Source organism: Felis catus, chromosome A2 (genome assembly GCF_018350175.1).
Source record: "Felis catus isolate Fca126 chromosome A2, F.catus_Fca126_mat1.0, whole genome shotgun sequence".
NCBI classification, from domain to species: Eukaryota; Metazoa; Chordata; class Mammalia; order Carnivora; family Felidae; genus Felis; species Felis catus.
In genome coordinates this window covers 59,375,289-59,394,772 of record NC_058369.1, presented here as the reverse complement: position 1 = coordinate 59,394,772, position 19,484 = coordinate 59,375,289, and the positions used below count along the sequence as shown (strand labels likewise).

The 19,484-nt window shown below is 46.7% G+C and overlaps 1 protein-coding gene across 4 annotated transcripts in view; it reads left to right on the top strand.

Annotated features, from left to right (window-relative positions):
- The first annotated feature begins 1,092 nt into the window (after positions 1–1,092).
- CHCHD6 (coiled-coil-helix-coiled-coil-helix domain containing 6) overlaps positions 1,093–19,484 on the top strand; it is a 251,531-nt gene continuing 233,139 nt past the window's right edge. For 3 of the 4 annotated variants that reach the window (XM_006929038.4, XM_045052045.1, XM_019825160.3), the window contains exon 1: positions 1,093–1,303. In XM_006929038.4, coding sequence (XP_006929100.1) covers positions 1,217–1,303 — 87 coding nt within the window. In that variant the 5' untranslated portion in view covers positions 1,093–1,216. Of the gene's footprint in view, positions 1,304–12,848; positions 12,984–19,484 lie in introns of those variants that run through there. The other variant, XM_019825159.2, reaches the window with a different exon arrangement.

Genomic DNA, 19,484 nt, shown 5'->3' with positions numbered 1-19,484 from the left:
GTAGCAATCCAGTGTGCCTCGGTTCGATTCCAAACTCACGTCCAGGCCCACCTTGGTAAGTCAAAGCCACTCAGAAACTCAGTTGAATAAAAGGGGGCTTCATTCAAGGTCACTGTGGCTGTAAATTGCAATCATTTATGTTACTCCATTACACATATGATCCTGTATAAGAAGCATAAACACAATGCTTGGTATACTGCACTCAATGCATGGCATGTATGCTCATTGGCCAATGTTTCCTAAATGCCTATGATCATTCACTGCATTCCAGCGCATTTAGAATAAAATTTTGACCCTGGCTTATAAGGCCCTACATGATCTGAACCCTTCCGGCTCCTCTGGCCTTCTTGCCTATGGCTCCCTTCTCACTTTCCAGTCACATGGCCGGGCCTTCTTTCTATTTCTTGAATGTGGGTGGCAAGGTCTTCCTTGCCTCAGGGCCTTTATACTGGTTGGTTCCTAGCCAAGTTCTTTCCGTCTTCTCCTGGTTGACTCCTACTCATCCTGAAGTCTCAACTCAAATGTTTCCTTCTCAGAGAGGTTGCTGTGGCCTCTCAAATTAAAGAAGGCCCCCTCCTATTAATTTCCGCCCTGGCATTGTGATGTAGTTTTCCGTTTTTGGCATTTATCACAGTGATTAGTAAGTTTATTTATGTGCTTGCTTGTTTGTCTTTTCATTTGTTCCTTCCATTGCATCTAAACCTCACGATGGCTGGGCGTGTCTTGTTCGTCTTTGCATTCTCCGCGGCTAGTTCAATGTTTGCCCAGTTCTTAGTTGAGCGCCGCTCAACACGAGTTTGCTGAAGGCGCCAAGCAGCAAACCATGCGAAGGTCGCCCTGACATGCCAGCCTCAGACTCCCCGCTGGTCTCCTGGCCTTAGATCATCACCCTCGATTCTGCTTCCAGGGTGATCTTTCCCCTGGCTGCTGCACTCTAACGCGCTTTCCACCGCTCACGCACCATGCCTCCGCGTGATCGCTAGTTACAGATGGGCAGTTCGGACCTTGGAGACTACAACCCCCACAACGCCCCGCGGGCCCGCGCCACATGATTGGCTGAACCTCCGGTGGCGGCCAATAGGACGGGGCTTTGTTGGCTTGTGCCGCAGCAGCCCGAGTCCCGGGAAGCACGGGGCGCATAGGGAGCCAGAGCCTGGCGTCCGTCTGGTTGCTCTGGAGCCGAGTCGCGTGGCATCCTGCCGGCTCGCCTCTTGCCATGGGGAGCACCGAGAGCAGCGAGGCCCGCAGGGTGTCCTTCGGAATGGACGAAGAGGAGCGGGTCCGGGTGCTGCAGGGCATCCGGGTGAGCGGGCCGCCGGCGGGCGCGAAGAGCGAGCGCGGCCTGGGCCGGGTGGGCGTGGAGGGCGCGGGCCAGCCTGAGGGGAGGTTCGGGCCCGAGATTGGGCGGGCGCGCCTCGCTCATTGAGCCCTCCCAACGCCCTGGTGGCGAGCATCTCTCCCTCCGCCGTGTACGTGAGGGACCCGAGACTCGGGGGATGCCCGGTGTCCGCCATCTGGGCAGTGGCCGCCTTCAGGCTTCACTACCCTGGCATTGGGGGAGAAGGCGGAGAATGGGGAGAGGTGGGGAGGCCACATTCCAGCTCCGGTTGAGTTGTTGCAGACCTGCATTTGTTCCCTTGCACTCCAGTGCACACGTCGTGTTACATGTACGTGGGATGCTTCCAGTCCAGGACAACGCAACTGCCTCTTCACTGAGGCTCTCGGATTCTCGACACCAAAGCCGAAGGAGCAGTTTAAAAGTTGTGAATCAGATCATATGCCCTTCCCCTTGCTTAATCCTCTCCAGTGGATGTCTAGCGCATTTAAGATGAAGAGGAACCACTTTACCTTGTTTTACAAAGCGGTTCTGCTGACCCGTGTGCCCGCATCTCACCCAGTTCCCTCCCTCCCACCGCCCGTCTATTTACTGGCTTCCCGACCGCAAGATGTTGGCTTGTTCCAAGCATAGGACCTCTGCATTTGCTGTTTTCTGCCCTCTGTCTTTTCCTAGATGAGGCTCTTATACTGTCACAGTTTAAGAATCATCTGAGTATCCTTAGGTGACCGGTCAATCTAAAGTAGCTTCCCACCTACACTATCACACTTTTTTTTTTTTTTTCATAGAAGAATCACCATTGGGAACCTCTATTGATAGTTAACTTGTTTATTGTGTTTCCCACCACAGCGAAAGCTCCTTGAGACCAAGGCTCTTGTCCTTTTCAAGACTCTATCCCCAGAACTTAGAGGAATAATAAAAGCAGCTCACATTTGAGTTCTTATTGGGGACCATGGATTCCTCTGAATCCTTTACAGGCAACCTCTCATTTAATTTTCAACAGCCCTGTGGGAGAGGTAGAATTCTAGTTGGCAATAAGGACAAGTAAGGCACTGAGAAGTGAAGTAACTTACCCAAGGTCACGTAGATGACAAGAGGGAGAGCTGGGATTGATGGAGGCCAACTCCAAGCCCTGTTGACTGAATGCTGCAGTTCATACACCTGTGCCTGGCACATAGTGGGTGGTTTGTAAACCATTGTTGAGTGGTTCAATGGATAAGACCAGTGAAATAGCAACCACGTTGAAATAGAATGCACAGATAGGGGTGTAGGTGAATTAGTTAAATTACAGAGTAACTCAGAAAAAGACCTCAGGAAGTCTGATTTTTGAGCAGATGCTCATTAGCGGTGTGCCCTTGGGTGAACAACTTATTATTTGAATCTCAATCCCTGTGTTTTTAGAAAAATCAGGGGAGGGTGTGTAATCCTAAGTACTGTTTAAGATATGTGTGTGTAAGTGCTTAGAAACAGTAGTGTTTTGTGGGGGTCTCTATTCTTAGTCTAGGATAGTACTTAGCACATTTGGTGCTTGCTAGGCCTTATCTAGTCTTGACCGGGCTCTTGATGAGGACAAAACGGGGAGGAGTTGGCTCCTGTTTGAAGGTTGAGAGGCAGGAGCCTGAATTGGAATTTAGAAAAACATCCTTGGCTGTATTTGGGTGCTCTCTCACCTTTGTCACCTGGTATTCTGTGTTTGGGAATGTTGGAAAATTAGGTCAAAGTCAGGTCTTCTAAGATTCAAGGAAGTTGAGTTCCTCTAAGTTGACAGAGGATCATTTTTGGGGGGGCGGTATGATATCAGACTAGTACATTTTACATCTAGTTCCCTTAGTTCCGCAAAGTGTAAGTTCTCTTTAAAGATGGAGAATCAGGCTTAGGGCTGTTCAAACTTTGAGGTATTATCTGAGTGACTGATGGGACTTTAGTCCAGATCTTTTGGGTGCAAGAAACAGCCTTTTCTCACTACTCCAAGCTCCCTCCCCCAGTGATATGTAAGGCAGCCTGAAAATTGTGCGACACAACCTCTACCTGTTCCGACAGGTACTGGCACCCCACTTAGTTCTCCCAGAGACTGTTAAAATTAGAGGGAGGTTTGGTGACTGACTGTAAACTCATCAGAATAAATGACTTGCCTAGAGGCACACAGTGGGGTGCATGGCCCCATCAAATGAGAGCCCCTTCCTCCCTTCCTTCCTTCCTTCCTTCCTTCCTTCCTTCCTTCCTTCCTTCCTTCCTTCCTTCCTTCCACTTGTGTGCCTGGTTTGGGAGAGGGAGATTTGAGAAAGGAGGTGATGGCAATGAAGTGTTTTGTTGTGGGGGCTTTTTCTACTAGCAGAGTTACTTGGGAGTTGGAGAGTCCACCTTGTCCTTAAGCAGGCAAGTAAAAAATCAGCAGAGATCATTGGATGAACCAAATGAGAAGTTAGTTTAAGTAGAAGGTAGGTGCTGAAGAAGAGTATCTGCCCCAGGTCCTTCAGAGAAAGTTAAATATTCTTAAAGACTACTCGTATTTAATCCCCAGGCCCTGATCCTGGAAAGTACTCAAGTTCCCTTAAGATTCAGTGCTAGGGCCTTGCTCCTTTGCACATTTATTTGCATAAATTTACATGTTGAGTTCAAGCCCTAATTCCACGGAAGGTAAGAGAAATTTAATTAATGCAAAATGCTGCAATTATATGCAACTCCAGTTTTCAGAGCAGGCATGTGTGAAATACATAAAGATCTCATTTTAGCCAGTATATTTAACCTTATCCTCCAATGAGAGAAGGTTCACACACGACAATAATGTCCTGTGTGTGCTCACTTCTCTGCCCCATGGAAGCAGCCGTATTTGGTAACTCAGCTGAAGTTGGTTGCTTTTCAACGTCTAGACTCCACTGTTCTCCAGCCTTTTCCCTTTCCAGCTGCTTGGCTGCCTGCTACTCTTCCCAACTCACTTCCTGGCCGGCTGCATGATAGCTGTGTCCCCAAACCCATCACACTGTCTTGGCTACATCACATTTGCCATCATTCCTTGCTTTTGTGAGGCAAGTCTGGACCACTGCCAAGGGGAGGACCAAGGAGGATGTAGAAGAGGCACAAGAAACAGTCCCCAAACACGCCCCTGCCAGAGAAGCCATACGCCTGAACACTGTACCTGTAGCCACAATTTACCCATCACCTCAGCAAATGCTTACTGCACACAGATTACTCGCCAAGCACTGGGCCTGGCCTTGCAGAGGCCATCAGGGACAAAGCATAAGGTCCTTACCCTCACGGAGACCTCAGCCCAATGTCAGAACAGACCAAGAAAGGAAAAAAGAGGCAAAGGAAGAAAAAGCTGCAAGTACTCTGAAGGAAACAAAAGTGTGCAGAGTAACGGGGATCCTTGCTTGCAGTGGGATGGCGGACACTGCCGCTCTGAGTGGGGGACGCTGGAGATGTGCCCGAGCCAGCCATGAGAAGCATGCAATCTGTGCTGTGTTTCCTGAGCACTAGCTCAGATATCCCCTTCCTGCTGACCTTGTGAGCTGTTGTCCACATCTCAGACGTGACAGGTTCAAGGAGGCCAAGTAACCCAAGGGCGCAGCTAGTTAGGGGTAGAGTTGGAGGCTCATTCCAGCTCCACACGCCATGTGCTTGGCCAGCGACAGAGGGGTCGGGATGTTGAAAGCTGGCCAGGCACTGAGGCTAGACAGGTGATGGGTCCTGAATCGCCAGGGAGGGCTTGTCCGTGTGTTACCTTGGAGGCAACACTGCAGGTCTCTAATCAAGAGTGGTGCTTTGGAAAGATGTTCTCTGATGGTGGTGGTTTTTCTTCTCTGTTTTTAAAATCATATTTTTGAGATGTCTTTTACATGTGAAATTCACCCATTTGAATGATTTTTAGCAGACTTATGGAGTTGAGCAACTGTCACCACAATCAGATTTTAGAACATTTATTCTCAAGACCTAAAAAGATCGTTTGTGCCTATTTGCAGTCTGTCCCCACTCCCACGCCCCACCCCAGGTAACCATTAATCCTTCTGTTGCTCTGAGTTTGCTTTTTCTGGACATTTCATATGAATGCACTCAGATCTTTGACGTCTGGCTTCTTTCACTGAGCACAATGTTTTTGGTGTCGGTTTGTTGATGTAGCATACATCAGCAGCTTGTTCCTTTTTATTGCCGAGTAGTATCTCATTGCCTGGCTGTCCTGCATTTTGTTCATCCAGTCACTAGTTGGTGGACATTTGAATTGCTTCCGGTTCTTTATATTATGAATAATGTTGTGAACATTTGCATACACCTTTTTTTTTTTTTTTTTGGCGGACCTATATTTTCATTTTTCTTGCATAGATACCTAAGGGTAGAGTTGCTGGGTCATTCTGCTTATGAATTCAGTGAGTTGTTAGGTTTCACTTTTTAAGAAACTGTCAAACTGTTTTCTGAAGCGGCTGTACCATTTTACATTCCTGCTGGCAGTAGATGAGGGTTCCGTCTTCTCAACATCCTCACCAACACTTACTGTTTGTTTTCTTGATTGTAGCAATTCTAGTGGGTATGAAATGGTATTTCACTGTGGCTTGAATTTACATGTGGCATGAATTTCACTGTGGCATGAATTTACATGCAAGTATCTAATCGTGTTGAACATCTTTTCATGGGCTTATTTGCCATCCGTAAATTTTCTTTGGTGAAATATGTATTCGGATCTTTTGCCCACTTTTACTAGGGTTGTTTGTCTTTTTATTATGAATTACATGATTTTTTAATGCTGGATATGAGTCTTTTTTTTTAATTTTTTTTTTTTAGCGTTTATTTATTTTTGAGACAGAGAGAGACAGAGCATGAACGGGGGAGGGTCAGAGAGAGGGAGACACAGAATCTGAAACAGGCTCCAGGCTCTGAGCTGTCAGCACAGAGCCCGACGCGGGGCTTGAACTCACGGACCGTGAAATCATGACCTGAGCCGAAGTTGGCTGTTTAACCGACTGAGCCACCCAGGCACCCCTGGATATGAGTCTTTTATCGTATTACAAATTGCAAATATTTTCTCCCAACGTGTGGCTTGTCTTTTCATTTTCTCACTGGTGTCTTTTTTGAAGTGCAAACCTTGTAATTTTGATGAAGTTTAATTTATCAGTTTTTTCTTTTATTGGTTGTGCTTCATATCTTAGAAATCTTTGTGTAACCCAAGGTTATGAATTTTTTTTCCTATATTTCTGAGAGTTTTATAGTTTTGGCTTTTATATTTAGTTCTATGATCCATTTTGTGTTAATTTTTATATGTTATGAGGTAAGGCTTTAAATCGGGGGTTGGCAAAGTTTTTCTGCAAAAGACCAGTTAGTAAATACTTTCTGTTTTGCTCACCAGAAGGTCTCTATCACTTCTACTCAACTCTGCCATTATAGGGTTAAAGAAGCCACAGTCAGTGTATAAACAAATGAGTGTGGCTATGTTCTAATAAAACTTTACTTATAAAAGTTTTGGGTTAGATTTGGCTCAAGCACTAGAGTTCACTGAACCCTAATCTAAAGGCCATCTTTTTTTTGCATGAAATATCTAATTTTTCTAAACATCATTTGTTGAAAAGACTATCCTTTCCCCTTGAATTACCTTGGGACCTTCGTGAATATCAATTGACCATAAACATAAGGGTTTATTTCTGGTTTCTCAATTCTGTTGAGAGTTCCATTGATCTATATGCTATATGTCTATCTTTATGCTACTACAACATTGTCATGATCATTGTAGCTTTGTAGTAAGTTTCAAAATTGGGAAATATAATTTTTTTTTTTTTTTGAGATTGGTTTGGCTATTCTGAGTCTGTTGCATTTCCACATACATTTTAGGATCAGTTGGTAACTTCTGTAAAAAAAAAAAACTCTTAGGATTTTGATGGAGTTTGTGTTGAATCTAGATTACTTTGGGGGAGAATTGCCATTCTATTTTAATGTTTATTCTTGAGAGAGAGAGAGAAAGGCAGAGTGCGAGTGGGAAAGAGGCAGAGAGAGATGGAGACACAAAATTTGAAGCAGGCTCCAGGCTGCCAGAACAGAACAGCTGTCAGAACAGAGTCCGTGAGGTCAAACCCATGAGCCGTGAGATCGTGACCTGAGTCGAAGTCAGATGCCCAACCAACCGAGCCACCCAGGTGCCCCAGCAATCATCATTTCAACAACATGGAATCCTCCAATATGTGAATATGAAGTCTCTATTTATTTAGATTAAAAATTTTTTTTCAGCAATATTTTATACTTTTAATGAACAAATCTTATGTTTCTTTTCTTAAGTTTATTCCCAAGTATTTTTTCTTTTTGATACTAAAATGAATATAATTGTTTTTCTTCTTTTTCTTTTCTTTTTTTTTTTTTTTTTGAGAGAGAGAGAGAGAGAGAGAGAATCCCATGAGGGGCAGAGAGAGGGAGACAGAGAGAAAGAGAAGAGAAAAGAAAGAGAGAGAAGCAGGGCTTACCCAAGGCTCATGTTTTACCTGAAGTGGGGCTTGTGCTCACCTGAAGCGGGGCTTGTGCTCACCTGATATGGGACTTGAACTCATGAACTGTGAGATCATGACCTGAGCCGAAGTCAGATACTTAATGGCTGAGCCACCCAGATGCCCGAATGTAATTGTTTTTTTAATTTAACTTTTGGAATTGTTTTCTTAATTTAAGTTTTGGATTCTTCACTGCTAGTATGTAGAAATTCAATTGATTTTTGTATGTTGATCTTGTATCCTGCAACCTTGCGGAACTCATTTATCCAAGTAGTTTTTTTCTGTGGATTCCTTATGATTTTATAATGATAGGGTGATGCTGACTGTAAATAAGGAAAATTTTACTTCTTCCTTTCTAGTCTGATGCCCTTTCTTTAATTTTCTTGCTTTATTGCATTGGCTAGAACCTCCATTACAGTATTGAATAGAAGTGGTGACAGTAAATGCCCTTGCCCTGCTCCTGTACTTAGATAGAAAACATTCTGTCTTCCACCATTAACTATGTTAGCTGTAGGTTTTTCATTGTTGCCTTTTCTAAGATTGATATTTTTAAATAATCTTGGTCACCTCTTCCTCTCTGTTATTATATCCTGTTTGTTGTTTGTAGGCTCTTGGAGTGCAAAGACTTATTTATTTCAGTGTCTGGCTCATTTGTGTGTGCGTGTTGGATTGCACGCTTGGATTAATGAACTGATGGTACTTTTAGCCAAGCTGGCGATCTTTGGCAGCTGCACTTGAGAATTTTACCCTTCTGCTTGTTATGGTTCCAGCTTTAACACAGACTTGTTCCATTTGTATGCAGCAGACTTCCTTTTCACCTTGGTATTGCCCCGTGATATGTTTCTTGAGTCTCAGCATGAATGTTGATGCTGCATATCATACATCCTTCATCTTAGTTGGCTGCTTAGAGGCAGCATGGTGAACCAACTGTCTCAGGAAGCCCTGGCCTGGAGCTCTGACACTCAGAGCAGTAAGTCTCTCTCCTTATATGCAAGACGGACCTGTTAGTGTTGGTGTCTGGAAAGGGTTGGATCACAAATCCTCTCCGGTCTTTCCCAGCCTCTGTACTCTATCTGGCTGACCATTTGGGGGATTGTAGTTGATGGGGCCACAACAGAAAATGCCAATGTGGCAAGTCAGGACATAGACGGCCGAGTTCTCCACTGTTTTCTGTGAGCAGTATATGGGTCTGGATGTCAAGCGCGTGTCGTGTGCCAGTCCCCGGGCTGGGTGCTCTGCCAGGTGTTACTCTTTTTGATGCGTCCCCAACATCACATCTGACACGCGGTGAGGTGGAGGCAACTCCTCAGGGAAGCAGAGCACTTACCGTTTCTCTGTCTTTCCCCCTGTCAGCTGCTGAGGAGCAGAGGACCATCTGAAAGACAGAAGACTCGGGTAGTGTGTGCCCTCCATTCACCTGGCTCCAGGGTGCCCGAACTCACTATGGTCAAGGACAGTAAAGGGCTGGACATACAACCACGCTGTACTTTAGGGGCAGACTTAGCAACTTTCAGGGGTTTCTTGAACGTTCTTCAAGTTTTCTTTTAATAGTACTGTGGTGTAACCAGGAATGAAATGTAAATAGTGTAAGAGTTAAGGTGATTTCTGTTTTACCTTGTCTGACTTTTGAATATAACCCCTGTATAAGATGAAATTCCCCCCTAATTCTCCCTAACAGTGTCACAGTATGATGTGGAAGATCTTTCTCCATAAAAGTAAAATCTATAAAGTCATGTAAATATAAGGATAGTTGTTAACTCTAACTCTTACTGAGTTCATCTTGGGTCACCTCCCTCATTGGGGAGGTAAAGCCGCTGCACTAGAAGCATCTTTGATCCTTCAGGTTTCCAGTCTACCTTTTCCACCTCTTGGTGGGGGGTCCCTGCTCGCTGTGCTGCAGCAGCTCTGGTTTCCAGATCAAACCTGCCGCCTCTGCTGTTTCTCTGCGGCTGGTGGAGGCTTCAGAATGTTTCTTAGTTCAGCTTTCTTTCCCTTCTGCACTCTGGCCATTCTCTTTCATCCTCATTCACGAGCTGTTGACTTTTGGATTCTAAACATCTAACCCAGAGCTGCCCGTTGCATGTTTCATGGGTGCATGTAATTCACTATATCTGCCAGAACCCACCTGCGTCCCCTCCTCTGCTTCCCTCGAAATCGCTCTTGTTTGTTAAGCTTTGGATGGCTCCAGCCAGCCAGCTCCTCCGCCAGAAAGCTAGACCCCACATCCCTTTGTTCTCTATGTTTAATGACAGATCTTGCGTTTTCCCTTCTAACCATTTCTCTGTTTTTGCTTTTGTCCTAGCTAACTCCCCATTCTGTTTTCCCTTGACCATCTGATAAATTGTTCTTTCTCCTTATAGACGTGTCTCCCACAAACCTCTCTCTCCTGGTGCCGGCAGGGTAATTAAAAAGAAAACAACACAAATTTTACTTATCATCAGGCAAATGATGATAAAATTCAGGCAGTTCCAAAGGAGGCACATCGGGGAAAAGTTCATCTCCTTTCCCACTTGTTTCATCCGTCCTGCACTCTGGGGCAGTGCCCCTTACTGGCTGGTTGTGTCAGTGATTGTGCAGAGTTAAAGCTAATTGTGTCATTCCCTTTGGTTAAAGGCAGATTCCTGGGCCTGGCTCACGGGGGCCGGCTGCTATTGCCTTTTCTGCCTCTGAACATGTTGGTAGGGAGGACACCTGCTCTTCTGTACTCTGAGCTGCCTGTGACTCTGTTCCCCTCTGTCTGCAGTATTTTCTTTCCCTGTGACTGGCTAAACTTGTCGTCTTCAGGACCAGTTCAAGTGTCACCTTCCGAAAGGCACCCTCTGATATCACGCCCTCACCCTGGGTCGTCCCTGTCCTGGGTCTTGCAGACTGCTCACCTCCCAGTGCTTCCTGCGTGGGCAGAGATGATCTCTTCCTTGCTTACTCCCTTCCTGCCCCGTGAGTAGGAGCCACATCTGTTTGTCTTTCTGTCCCCAGTATTTAGCCCAGAGCCGTTTTTTTTTTTTTTTTGCCCCAAACCACGAGTCCAGAAACTTTGTGGAATTAATTGATTCGAATTGATTGCCAACATTTAAAGCTCGGAGGCTTTACATAAATTCAATTTTTAGCTCTTTGGGGGGACAAGTGGAAAGTCTGGTCCACATTCCCATATGGCAATAACTTTCCCCGAGTTACGAGGTAGCTGCCCTCTCTGAGGGGCATGTGCTCTCACCACTGTCCCCACCATGTTGTCCTTGCACTGTGTTCTTTTCCTACTAGGCCCATTCTACTAATTCTGTCACTTGCCTCACACCTGTGGGCATTTGTGTTTGCCACGCTCAGTGGAGGAGGTCTCCAAGGGCTCTTCTTGTTCTGACATTCTGGGATTTAAATCTGTGGTGAGCAGCCGGTGGATCTAATTTCAGCTCATAGAAAACTGAAAGAGTAGTGAACAGAATCTCCAAGGCAACAGCCTTAGGCAAGGAGACAAATCTTTTTAGAACCACAAGATCGGGCAGTGCCTTCAAGGGGCTTGGGGAGTCTGGGCATCAGGAGCCAAGGACAGACACGACTACCTGCGAGCTCATTCTTCTGGAAACTTCCCCAGGTGCTCAGCCTGACTGGAGAAGCCCTAGGCCCAGCTTGGAGAGAGTAGTGAGCCCCAGTTTATCTCCTGGCACCTAGCGCGTCCTCAGAAAATGTTGCAGCGAGCGGCCTCGACCATGGCTGTGCAGGCCTAGTGGCTGCTGAGTCACCAGAGAACTCGGGCAAGCCGCTTCTCTGCACCACACCTTGTCCGTTCTTCCGTGAGCAGGATGCCGCCTCTTCTCATAAATGAGCTGGTGCCGTGAACTCATTTGAACATCAGAGCATTTGCTAATGCAAAGAATAATGCTTAGGAAGCTGCCTCCGCATTGCTACTTCTAGATGTGTCTGGATGAGTAACACGTTAAGCCTAACAAAATGCTAATTTTTCATATTGACATTCTCCTAATTTAAGTAGGCTGTGTGTTTTATGAGTACATACAAGTTCTCCCTCCCACCCCCTATCCAGGGGCTCCATAAAGCATCATCAATGGGGGAAATGTGACCTGCAAATTATTTTTATTTTTCTTGAATTGGCCATTCTGCCACCCCACAGTGGCTCTCAGTTACTGCTTTCCCTTGTGCAGGTGGCCAGGGTTCGGATCCAAGTCCTGGCCTGAGCACTTAGCACTTAAGACTTTCTGCGATCTTGGGTGAGTTGTTTCACCTCCCTGACTCCAGTGTCTTCTTCTGTAAAATGGGAATGCACTTAGCTTGGGGCCTGGCCTTTGGAGCTCACTCAGTGAATATTAGGTAGGCTGTTTTTCTCATTATCTTGGAATAGGACCCCCTGTCCTAGGTCGGAAGTTCCTCTGCCCCAACTGTGAGCTTTGTTGCCCCCTTCTGGAGTGTGGAGGCGTTACGCTTGCTCTCTGGTCAGCCCCGTGGCACTCTGATGCCAGGGAGTCCCTAATATCTTTCTTTACATGCAACCTCTCGCAGTGTCCTGTATAGTTGGGTTACTTGCCTGGGAACAGAGCTGCCCGAATGGATTTAGAGCACCACACACTTGCAGAGCAGTTCTCGGCCCAGCGATGGTGCCTCCTCTCCAGCGAGCCGGGTCTGGGCCTTGCTGTCATCTTTCCCTCGTTTTTCCTTTAAGGCTTCTTGCAAGATGCGTCTTATTTTTAAATGCCAACTGTTCATAGTTTCTCCTGCATCCTTTCAGGCTTTTCCCAAGCCTCCATAGACAAGCCTGCTCTTTCCCTTTTTATAGCACAAATGAGAACATACTGCCTATACCACTTTGTAAATTGCTTTTTTCACTTGCCCTGTGCACGCATTCAGATGCCAGGTCTCCAGTTATTTCGCTTGCATGGAGTCTTTTGCCACCACATCCTGCCCAACTCCTGCAGAGGTACACTTCCCAGCCCTCCTACTCCGGACGTGCACTGTTGTGGCAGCGACCCAGCCTTTGGCCCTCTGTGACCTCTGCCCTTCTTGTAGCTTTGCCAGGGTATTCTGTGTGAAGAGAAGATCGCGACTGAGGCCCTGCTTGGAAAGTGTCAGCGGCTCCCAGTTGACGGCAGAATAAATACCATTCTCCTCTTGTCGTTCAAGGCCCTCCCGGTGGCGGGGAACCCACCAGCCCTCCACGTCTTACTTTCTTCATGGACCTGCGCTCGGTGAGGCCTAACCTTGGACTTCTCCCGCTGTGCCTTCCTTGTACCCTTCCTCTCTGGAACACCTCTTGACCCCCCACCTTTCTCCACATCCTCTTTTTTCTTTTCAGGCCTGTCTCAGGCGCTCTCTCTTCCAGCTGACACTTAGGCTCCTTTGGGAGAGCTCCTGGGCATGCTGGCTCAGGCGTCTCACTGATAGCCGGCACCTTGTGTTCTCTGTGCCAGTGCGCCTTACCCACCCTGTCTGACCGTCAGCTCTTTGTGTACAAAGTTCTCGGCTGTTATCTCTTGACATACTCCATCGGAGTAGCTTGGTGTTGTGGACCTGGGCCTTTAATAAATATTTCTTTAGTTCCCGTGTTTAACAAATAGTTGAGCCAGGCACTTTCTGGGCGCGGGAGATACAGTGAGGGCGGTACAGCAGACTCCCTGCTCCCATGGAACTTGTCTTCTGGTGGGAGCAATGGCAAGCAGGTGGTCACGTGTGTTAGGTCTCGTGGGTCGCTCTTCTTCCATCAGAAATGGGCAGTACCTACATGTGTTTGGTAAAGCAGCACCCTTCTCCCTGGCCTTTCAGCTGTGAGGTGGCCACCTGACTTACTCACAGACCTGTGTGGTTTGAGAAAGAAGCCTCCCGCCCCCTCTTTGGGAACCGGCCTAGAAATTCAGCGCTTTTGGGTGAAGGACGTGTTTCGGTTGCCGTTAGGGAGTGGTGATGGTTGGGCAGTGCGGTCTGGGTGCCCGGCCCCGTGTGTTAGGACAGAAGTGGTGAGGTGTCCGTGCATGCGTGCCTTCTCGGGCTCCCGGTTGTCCCCGGAGACTCGGGCAGGCATCAGGCGAATGTGCCCCTTTGGAGGCGGCACGGGTCTCCTCCCCTGAGTCCCTGCGTCACTCTAGGCCGAGGCCAGGTCCAGATTGGAGCCACCAGTTGTGCGCTGGAGGGTGCTTTAAAAAGAATCTGCCCGACTTTTGTACAGATGATGGAAGAGGAGGGAGGAAACCTGGTCAAGGTCACAAAGCTGCACGTGGAACACAGAACACTCAGTTTGTAGTACGCGGCAGATGTTAACCATTGTTACTGTTATCGATTAGCTCATGCATTTTTGCACACTCAGTAAGTGCCTCGTATGGGTGGTAATTAATATTTGTGTACTGCTTTGCAGTTTCCCATAATAGCTGATATTGTTTGTTTACTCTGTGCCAACTGCTTGGTGTAGATTGCTTCATTTAATCTGCACAACAGCCCCGCAGTCTGTACCACTAATTATTTCCATCTCACAGATGAAGAAACTGATTTAGAGGTAAGAAGTCCCCTACCCAAGGTCACGCAGTGAGTAAGCAGCTTAGATGGGATTCAAACGCAGGCCTGCCTGACCACGAAGCCCTTAACTCCTGAGCTGTATCGCAGTCACTCCAGGCTCAAGGGACCCCCGTTTTGTGGGTGAGAGATGTGATGCTCAGAGAAGCCAAAGAACTGGGCAGGTCCAGGCCACACAGCAGAGCGCAGGTAGCACTCCCGTGTCCCTGCACTGCTCTGGACGTGGCCCTCTTGTCTCCTGACCACACAGGACCCTGTCTGGCCCCCTCGGATGGCACAGTGACCAGTGGGCCTCTGGCACCAGAGCTCCCAGACCCGTCTGGCTCCAGAGGCCCCCATTCTGGTTCTGTTGGTACAGGGAGCCTTGCCCAGATGGTGTTTATTCTCGCATGACTACTGTGTGTATATGTATATTTGTTGATTAAAATATTACTTGCTGTATTTTGTAGCAACATTAAAAAATATTACAAATCTCCTACTGCCAACAAGAAGCTTGCCAATGTTTTCCTTAACCCCTTACTCACCAAGTAGTGTGGTTCAGTGGATGCCCCCCAGGCTGGGATGAGGAAATCGGAGCCCGTGAGTCACCTGTGTAGAACCCCACCATAGCTTCCTTGGTCCTTGAGTCACATTTGGGCTTCTCACGTCTCTCTGCTGGGGCTTGTGGTCTTGCCTTTGCCTGCTGCCTTGGCCTGGTCATCTGGTCCCACTCTCCTCACACGCTGGCCTTCTGTTAGGCACTTGGACATGCCAGGCTCTGTTCTTGTCAGAGGCTTTGCACTTACTCGCGTCTCTGCTTGGCACCAGATCGTTTTCTCCAGGATCTCAACATGTACATGTGGTCAGGCCTCCTTATTTGGGGCGGGAGTTTTAACATTATTGTCTTCGCCTCTGAGGGGCCATTGCCTGTGCCTGTGGCTTCCTGTCCTGCCCCCCATGCCCCCATCACTGTGATTCTGTATTTTATTCATTCCTAGCACTCGTCTCCTGACGTGCTGTGCTGATCTTTAAGACACAGGTTTTTAACATCTGTGGGATAGGGTGTCCTGTAATAGGTGGAATGTTCATTTCCTTAGTGTTTTTTGTTTTTTGTTTTTTTTTGTCTTTCTTGAGGTTATTTGAAAAGCAGTGTGATTTACAGTTGATGGAGTCTTAGGTTAGATGAAATAGGATATGTGAAATTGTCTGTTTACTTCTTTATTGTCTCTCACTTCCCATGAGAATGTAAGCTCCACGAATCAGGGGCCATGTCTCTTTGACTGCCGTTTCATTGCTGTTTCTTCTCACCCACGGCTTCCAGAACACTGCTATCACCCAGTGAGTGCTTCATAAGCAGATACTTGAGGAAGGAAACTGGACTGTAGTTACGGTGCCCTCGGCCAGGCTGCTTCCTTTGGTCCCCACGTGGCTGCTCTACTGTGGTCTTCTGTGTGTGTGCAGGGCATGCTCTTGCTGGTCACGTGACCCTTTTCCACAGCAAGGATTGGGGCCTTACCTGCTGTGGCTGCCTCTTTCATACGCATCACGCATGCCATTGATGCCTCACCCACACCCGTGTAGATTCTAGGACCACTCAGTGCTCTCGCACGCCCTGTCCCTCAGAGGACTGGGGCCTCTCGCAGGGTCCGCTTGCAGAAGGAGGGGTGAGGGGAGCGATGCCCCGTGGTGTGCTGGTAAAAGTTCCGCGATCAGATCTCTACCCAAGAAAGGACCCTGCTATGTAGTATTTGCCAGTTTCTGTGGTGGACAGACTCCCCAGTCGTGGCCAGTTTCAAGCTCCTGTCGTGAAGTCAACCAGCTTGCAAAATTCCTGGAAATTTAAAACTCAGCTCTCACGAGCTGGTTCCAGCGCACCACCCAAACCTTTCCGTGCACCCTGTGTTCGCTGTTGAGTACCAGCTCCGTGTCCCCGCCTCCTGGAAGAACACTGCACCTCAGCTCTGCTGTCGCCTCACACCCCACCTGGTGTCCCACCTTGGCCCTCTGCGCAGCTGCTTTGTGCAAGAAATGGGCAGGCTGCGCTGGAGAACTGCCCCTTCGCCTTCCAGTGCCTTGACTCATCTCGGGCCTTCGTCGCCGTGGCCGTAACGAAGTGAGCCAGAAGATCCTAAGGGCTCTTTCCGTTTTCTTGTCTGGGATTTTGTATCCACATCCCAGCTCATTTGCTGCTCTTTCAAAATACCCTATTCTTGATTTCCTTGTTTCTGGTATTCTCAAGTTTTTCTACTAACTACAGATCAGAACTCCTTCTTAACTCTGCGCTCTCCTCTGTTCTTCCCGAGGCAGCACCAGGCAAAGCCTTTCATTTCATGCCACTGCTGCTGCTGCTGCTGCTGGTGCCACAGGCCCTTGTCACTTCATGACCAAGGGCCCGTTCCATGCTCTCAAGGGCTCCCTATAGCACTGCAATTCATCCTCTAAAAACACAGCCTGTGTTCCTTCCTGGCCCCCAAACTTTCAGCCACGCCCTGCAATTGTTGGAGCCCCTCTGTCTGACTTCGAAGCTCCTCTCAGTACCAGCCTCATCCAAGTCCTCCTTTATAGCCCACACCTTCCACAATGAGCTTACTGCTGCAGGCACACTGGTCTCTGTCTGTGCCTCTTCTGTCCGCACCGCACCCTGCACCGTGTGAGGTACCCCCTGCCCCCCAATACACGGTAGCTTCTGTCCTGTCAAATCCTGCTCCCACCCCTCAGGAACCAGCACAGGTACACCTTCCCTGGGATAACCTGCTTTTGCTGAGTGACATCCTGTCTACACTGCTCATTTTTGTCTTTGGTTCTCTCTTTTTCTTTATAACAGCTTTATTGAGATACGATTCACATACCATACAACTCATCCATTAAAAAACTTTTTTTTAATGTTTATTTATTTTTCAGAGACAGAGACAGAGACAGAGAGAGCGAGCAGAGGAGGGGCAGATAGAGAGGGAGACACAGAATCCAAAGCAGGCTCCAGGCTCCAAGCTCTTAGCACAGAGCCTGACGCGGGTCTCGAACTCATGAACCGCGAGATCATGACCTGAGCTGAAGTCGGACTCTTAACTGACTGAGCCACCCAGGCACCCCAACAATGCACCCATTTAAAGTGCACACTTCAGTGGTTTTTAGAATTTTCATAGGTATGTGTAACTATCATAATAGTTTTTAGAACATTTTAATCAGCCCCTCCCCCATCTCTTACCTTCTAGCTATCAGTCCTCACTTGTCCTGTTCCTTCAAGCTGAAGGCAACCACTAATCTACTTTTTATCTTTAGAAATTTGCCTATTCTAAACATTTCAAAGAAGTGGAATTATGCAATATGTTGCTTTGTGTGTCTGGCTTATTTCCCTTAGTGTAATGGTTTCAGGTTTCATGCATTTTGTAGTGAGTATCAGTATTTCATTCCTTTTTACGGCCAAATAATGTTCCCTTGATGGATGGACTACATTTTACTTTTCCATTCATCAGTTGAAGCACATTTGGGTTCTTTCCACTTCTTGGTTCTTATGGATAATGCTGACAAGAATGTCCATGTACAAATTTTTGTGGGGATATATATTTTCACTTCTCCTGAGTAGATGCCTAGGAACGGAACTGCTGGATCATATAGTAATTCTCTGTTTAACCTTTTGAGGAACTTCCAGACTGTTTTCCACAGTGGCTGTGGAACTTTATATTGCCATGAGCAGTGTACGAGGGTTCTGATGTCTCCATATCTTTGGCAATACTTGTTATCTGACTTAAAATTTTTTTTTAATGTTTATTTATTTTTGAGAGAGACAGAGTAGGAGTGGGGGAGGGTCAGAGAGAGAGGGAGACAGAGAATCTGAAGCAGGCTCCAGGCCCTGTGCTGTCGGCACAGAGCCCATCGTGGGGCTCGAACCCATGAACTGCAAGATCATGACCTGAGCCAAAGTTGGACATTTAACCGACTGAGCCAGGCACCCCTCTGACTTTTTGATTATAGCCTTCCTAGTGGGTATGAAGTGGTATTTCATTGTGGTTTGAATTTGCATGTCTCTAATGACTAATGATATGAGCATCTTTTCTTTGCTTATTGGCCATTCATATATCCTTGGAGAAATATCTATTCAGATATCTTTTTGCTCATTTTAAAAATTGGGTTATTTTTCTTTGTATTACTGAGTTGTGGGAGTTCTTCTCTTATTCTAGATATGTAGACTTTGTCACACGTATGATTTGCAAATATTTTCTCCCATTTTGTAGGTTGCCTTGTCACTTGCTTTATTGGGTCTTTGGTACATAAAACTTTTAAATTTTGAAGGAAGTCCAAAACAACCTCATTTGCTTTGGTTGCTTGTGCTTTTGGTGTCATATCTTTAAACTCACTGCCAAAGCCAAGGTCATAAAGACTTCCCTTATATTTCCTTTTATTTACCTGTATGTTGTTTTAGCTCCTACATTTAGGTCTCCAGTCCATTATGAGTTAATTTTTATATACGGTGTGAGGTAGGTGTTCAGCTTCCTTCTTTCACATATCAAAATCCAGCTCTGCCTACACCATTTGTTGAAGAGACAAATGGGGGTTCTTTCCCCATTAGATTGTCTTGGCACCTTGTCAATCAGTTGAACTTAGATATACAGCTTTATTTCTGGATTCTCAGTTTCTTCCACTGCTGTATACGCTTGGTCTTCTCTTGTCCCATATCGTTAATTATTTAATTTGTATTTATTTGAAACACTAGAGGGACTCCGTTATTACTATTATAATCTTTTGTGGCTAACAAATGTTCATGGTAAACAATTTAAAACACACAAGTGCCCAAAGTGAATGTCCTGCCCCAGCTGCCCCTGAGCCCACTTGCAGGATGTACCCATTGTGTTTCCTGTGTAGCCTCATTGATGTTTACCTCTGAGTAGATACATGCATTTGTGTGTATGTATTCTTTCTTTCTCTCTCTAAAATAATAAAAAAAATTGAGCTATACAAAGGGTTCTATGACTTTAAAAAATCAGGAGCATTATCCCCTAAACCCTTTCATGTTAGTTGTATGTTTTACCTCATTCTTTCTTTTTTTTTTAAAGTTTGAGAGAGAGAGAGAGAGCAAGCGAGCAGGGGAGGAGCAGAAGGAGAGGGAGAGAGAGAATCCTAAGCAGGCTCTGCACTGTTAGTACAGAGCCTGATGCGGGGCTTGATCTCACGAAATATGAGATCATGACCTGAACCGAGATCAAGAGTCA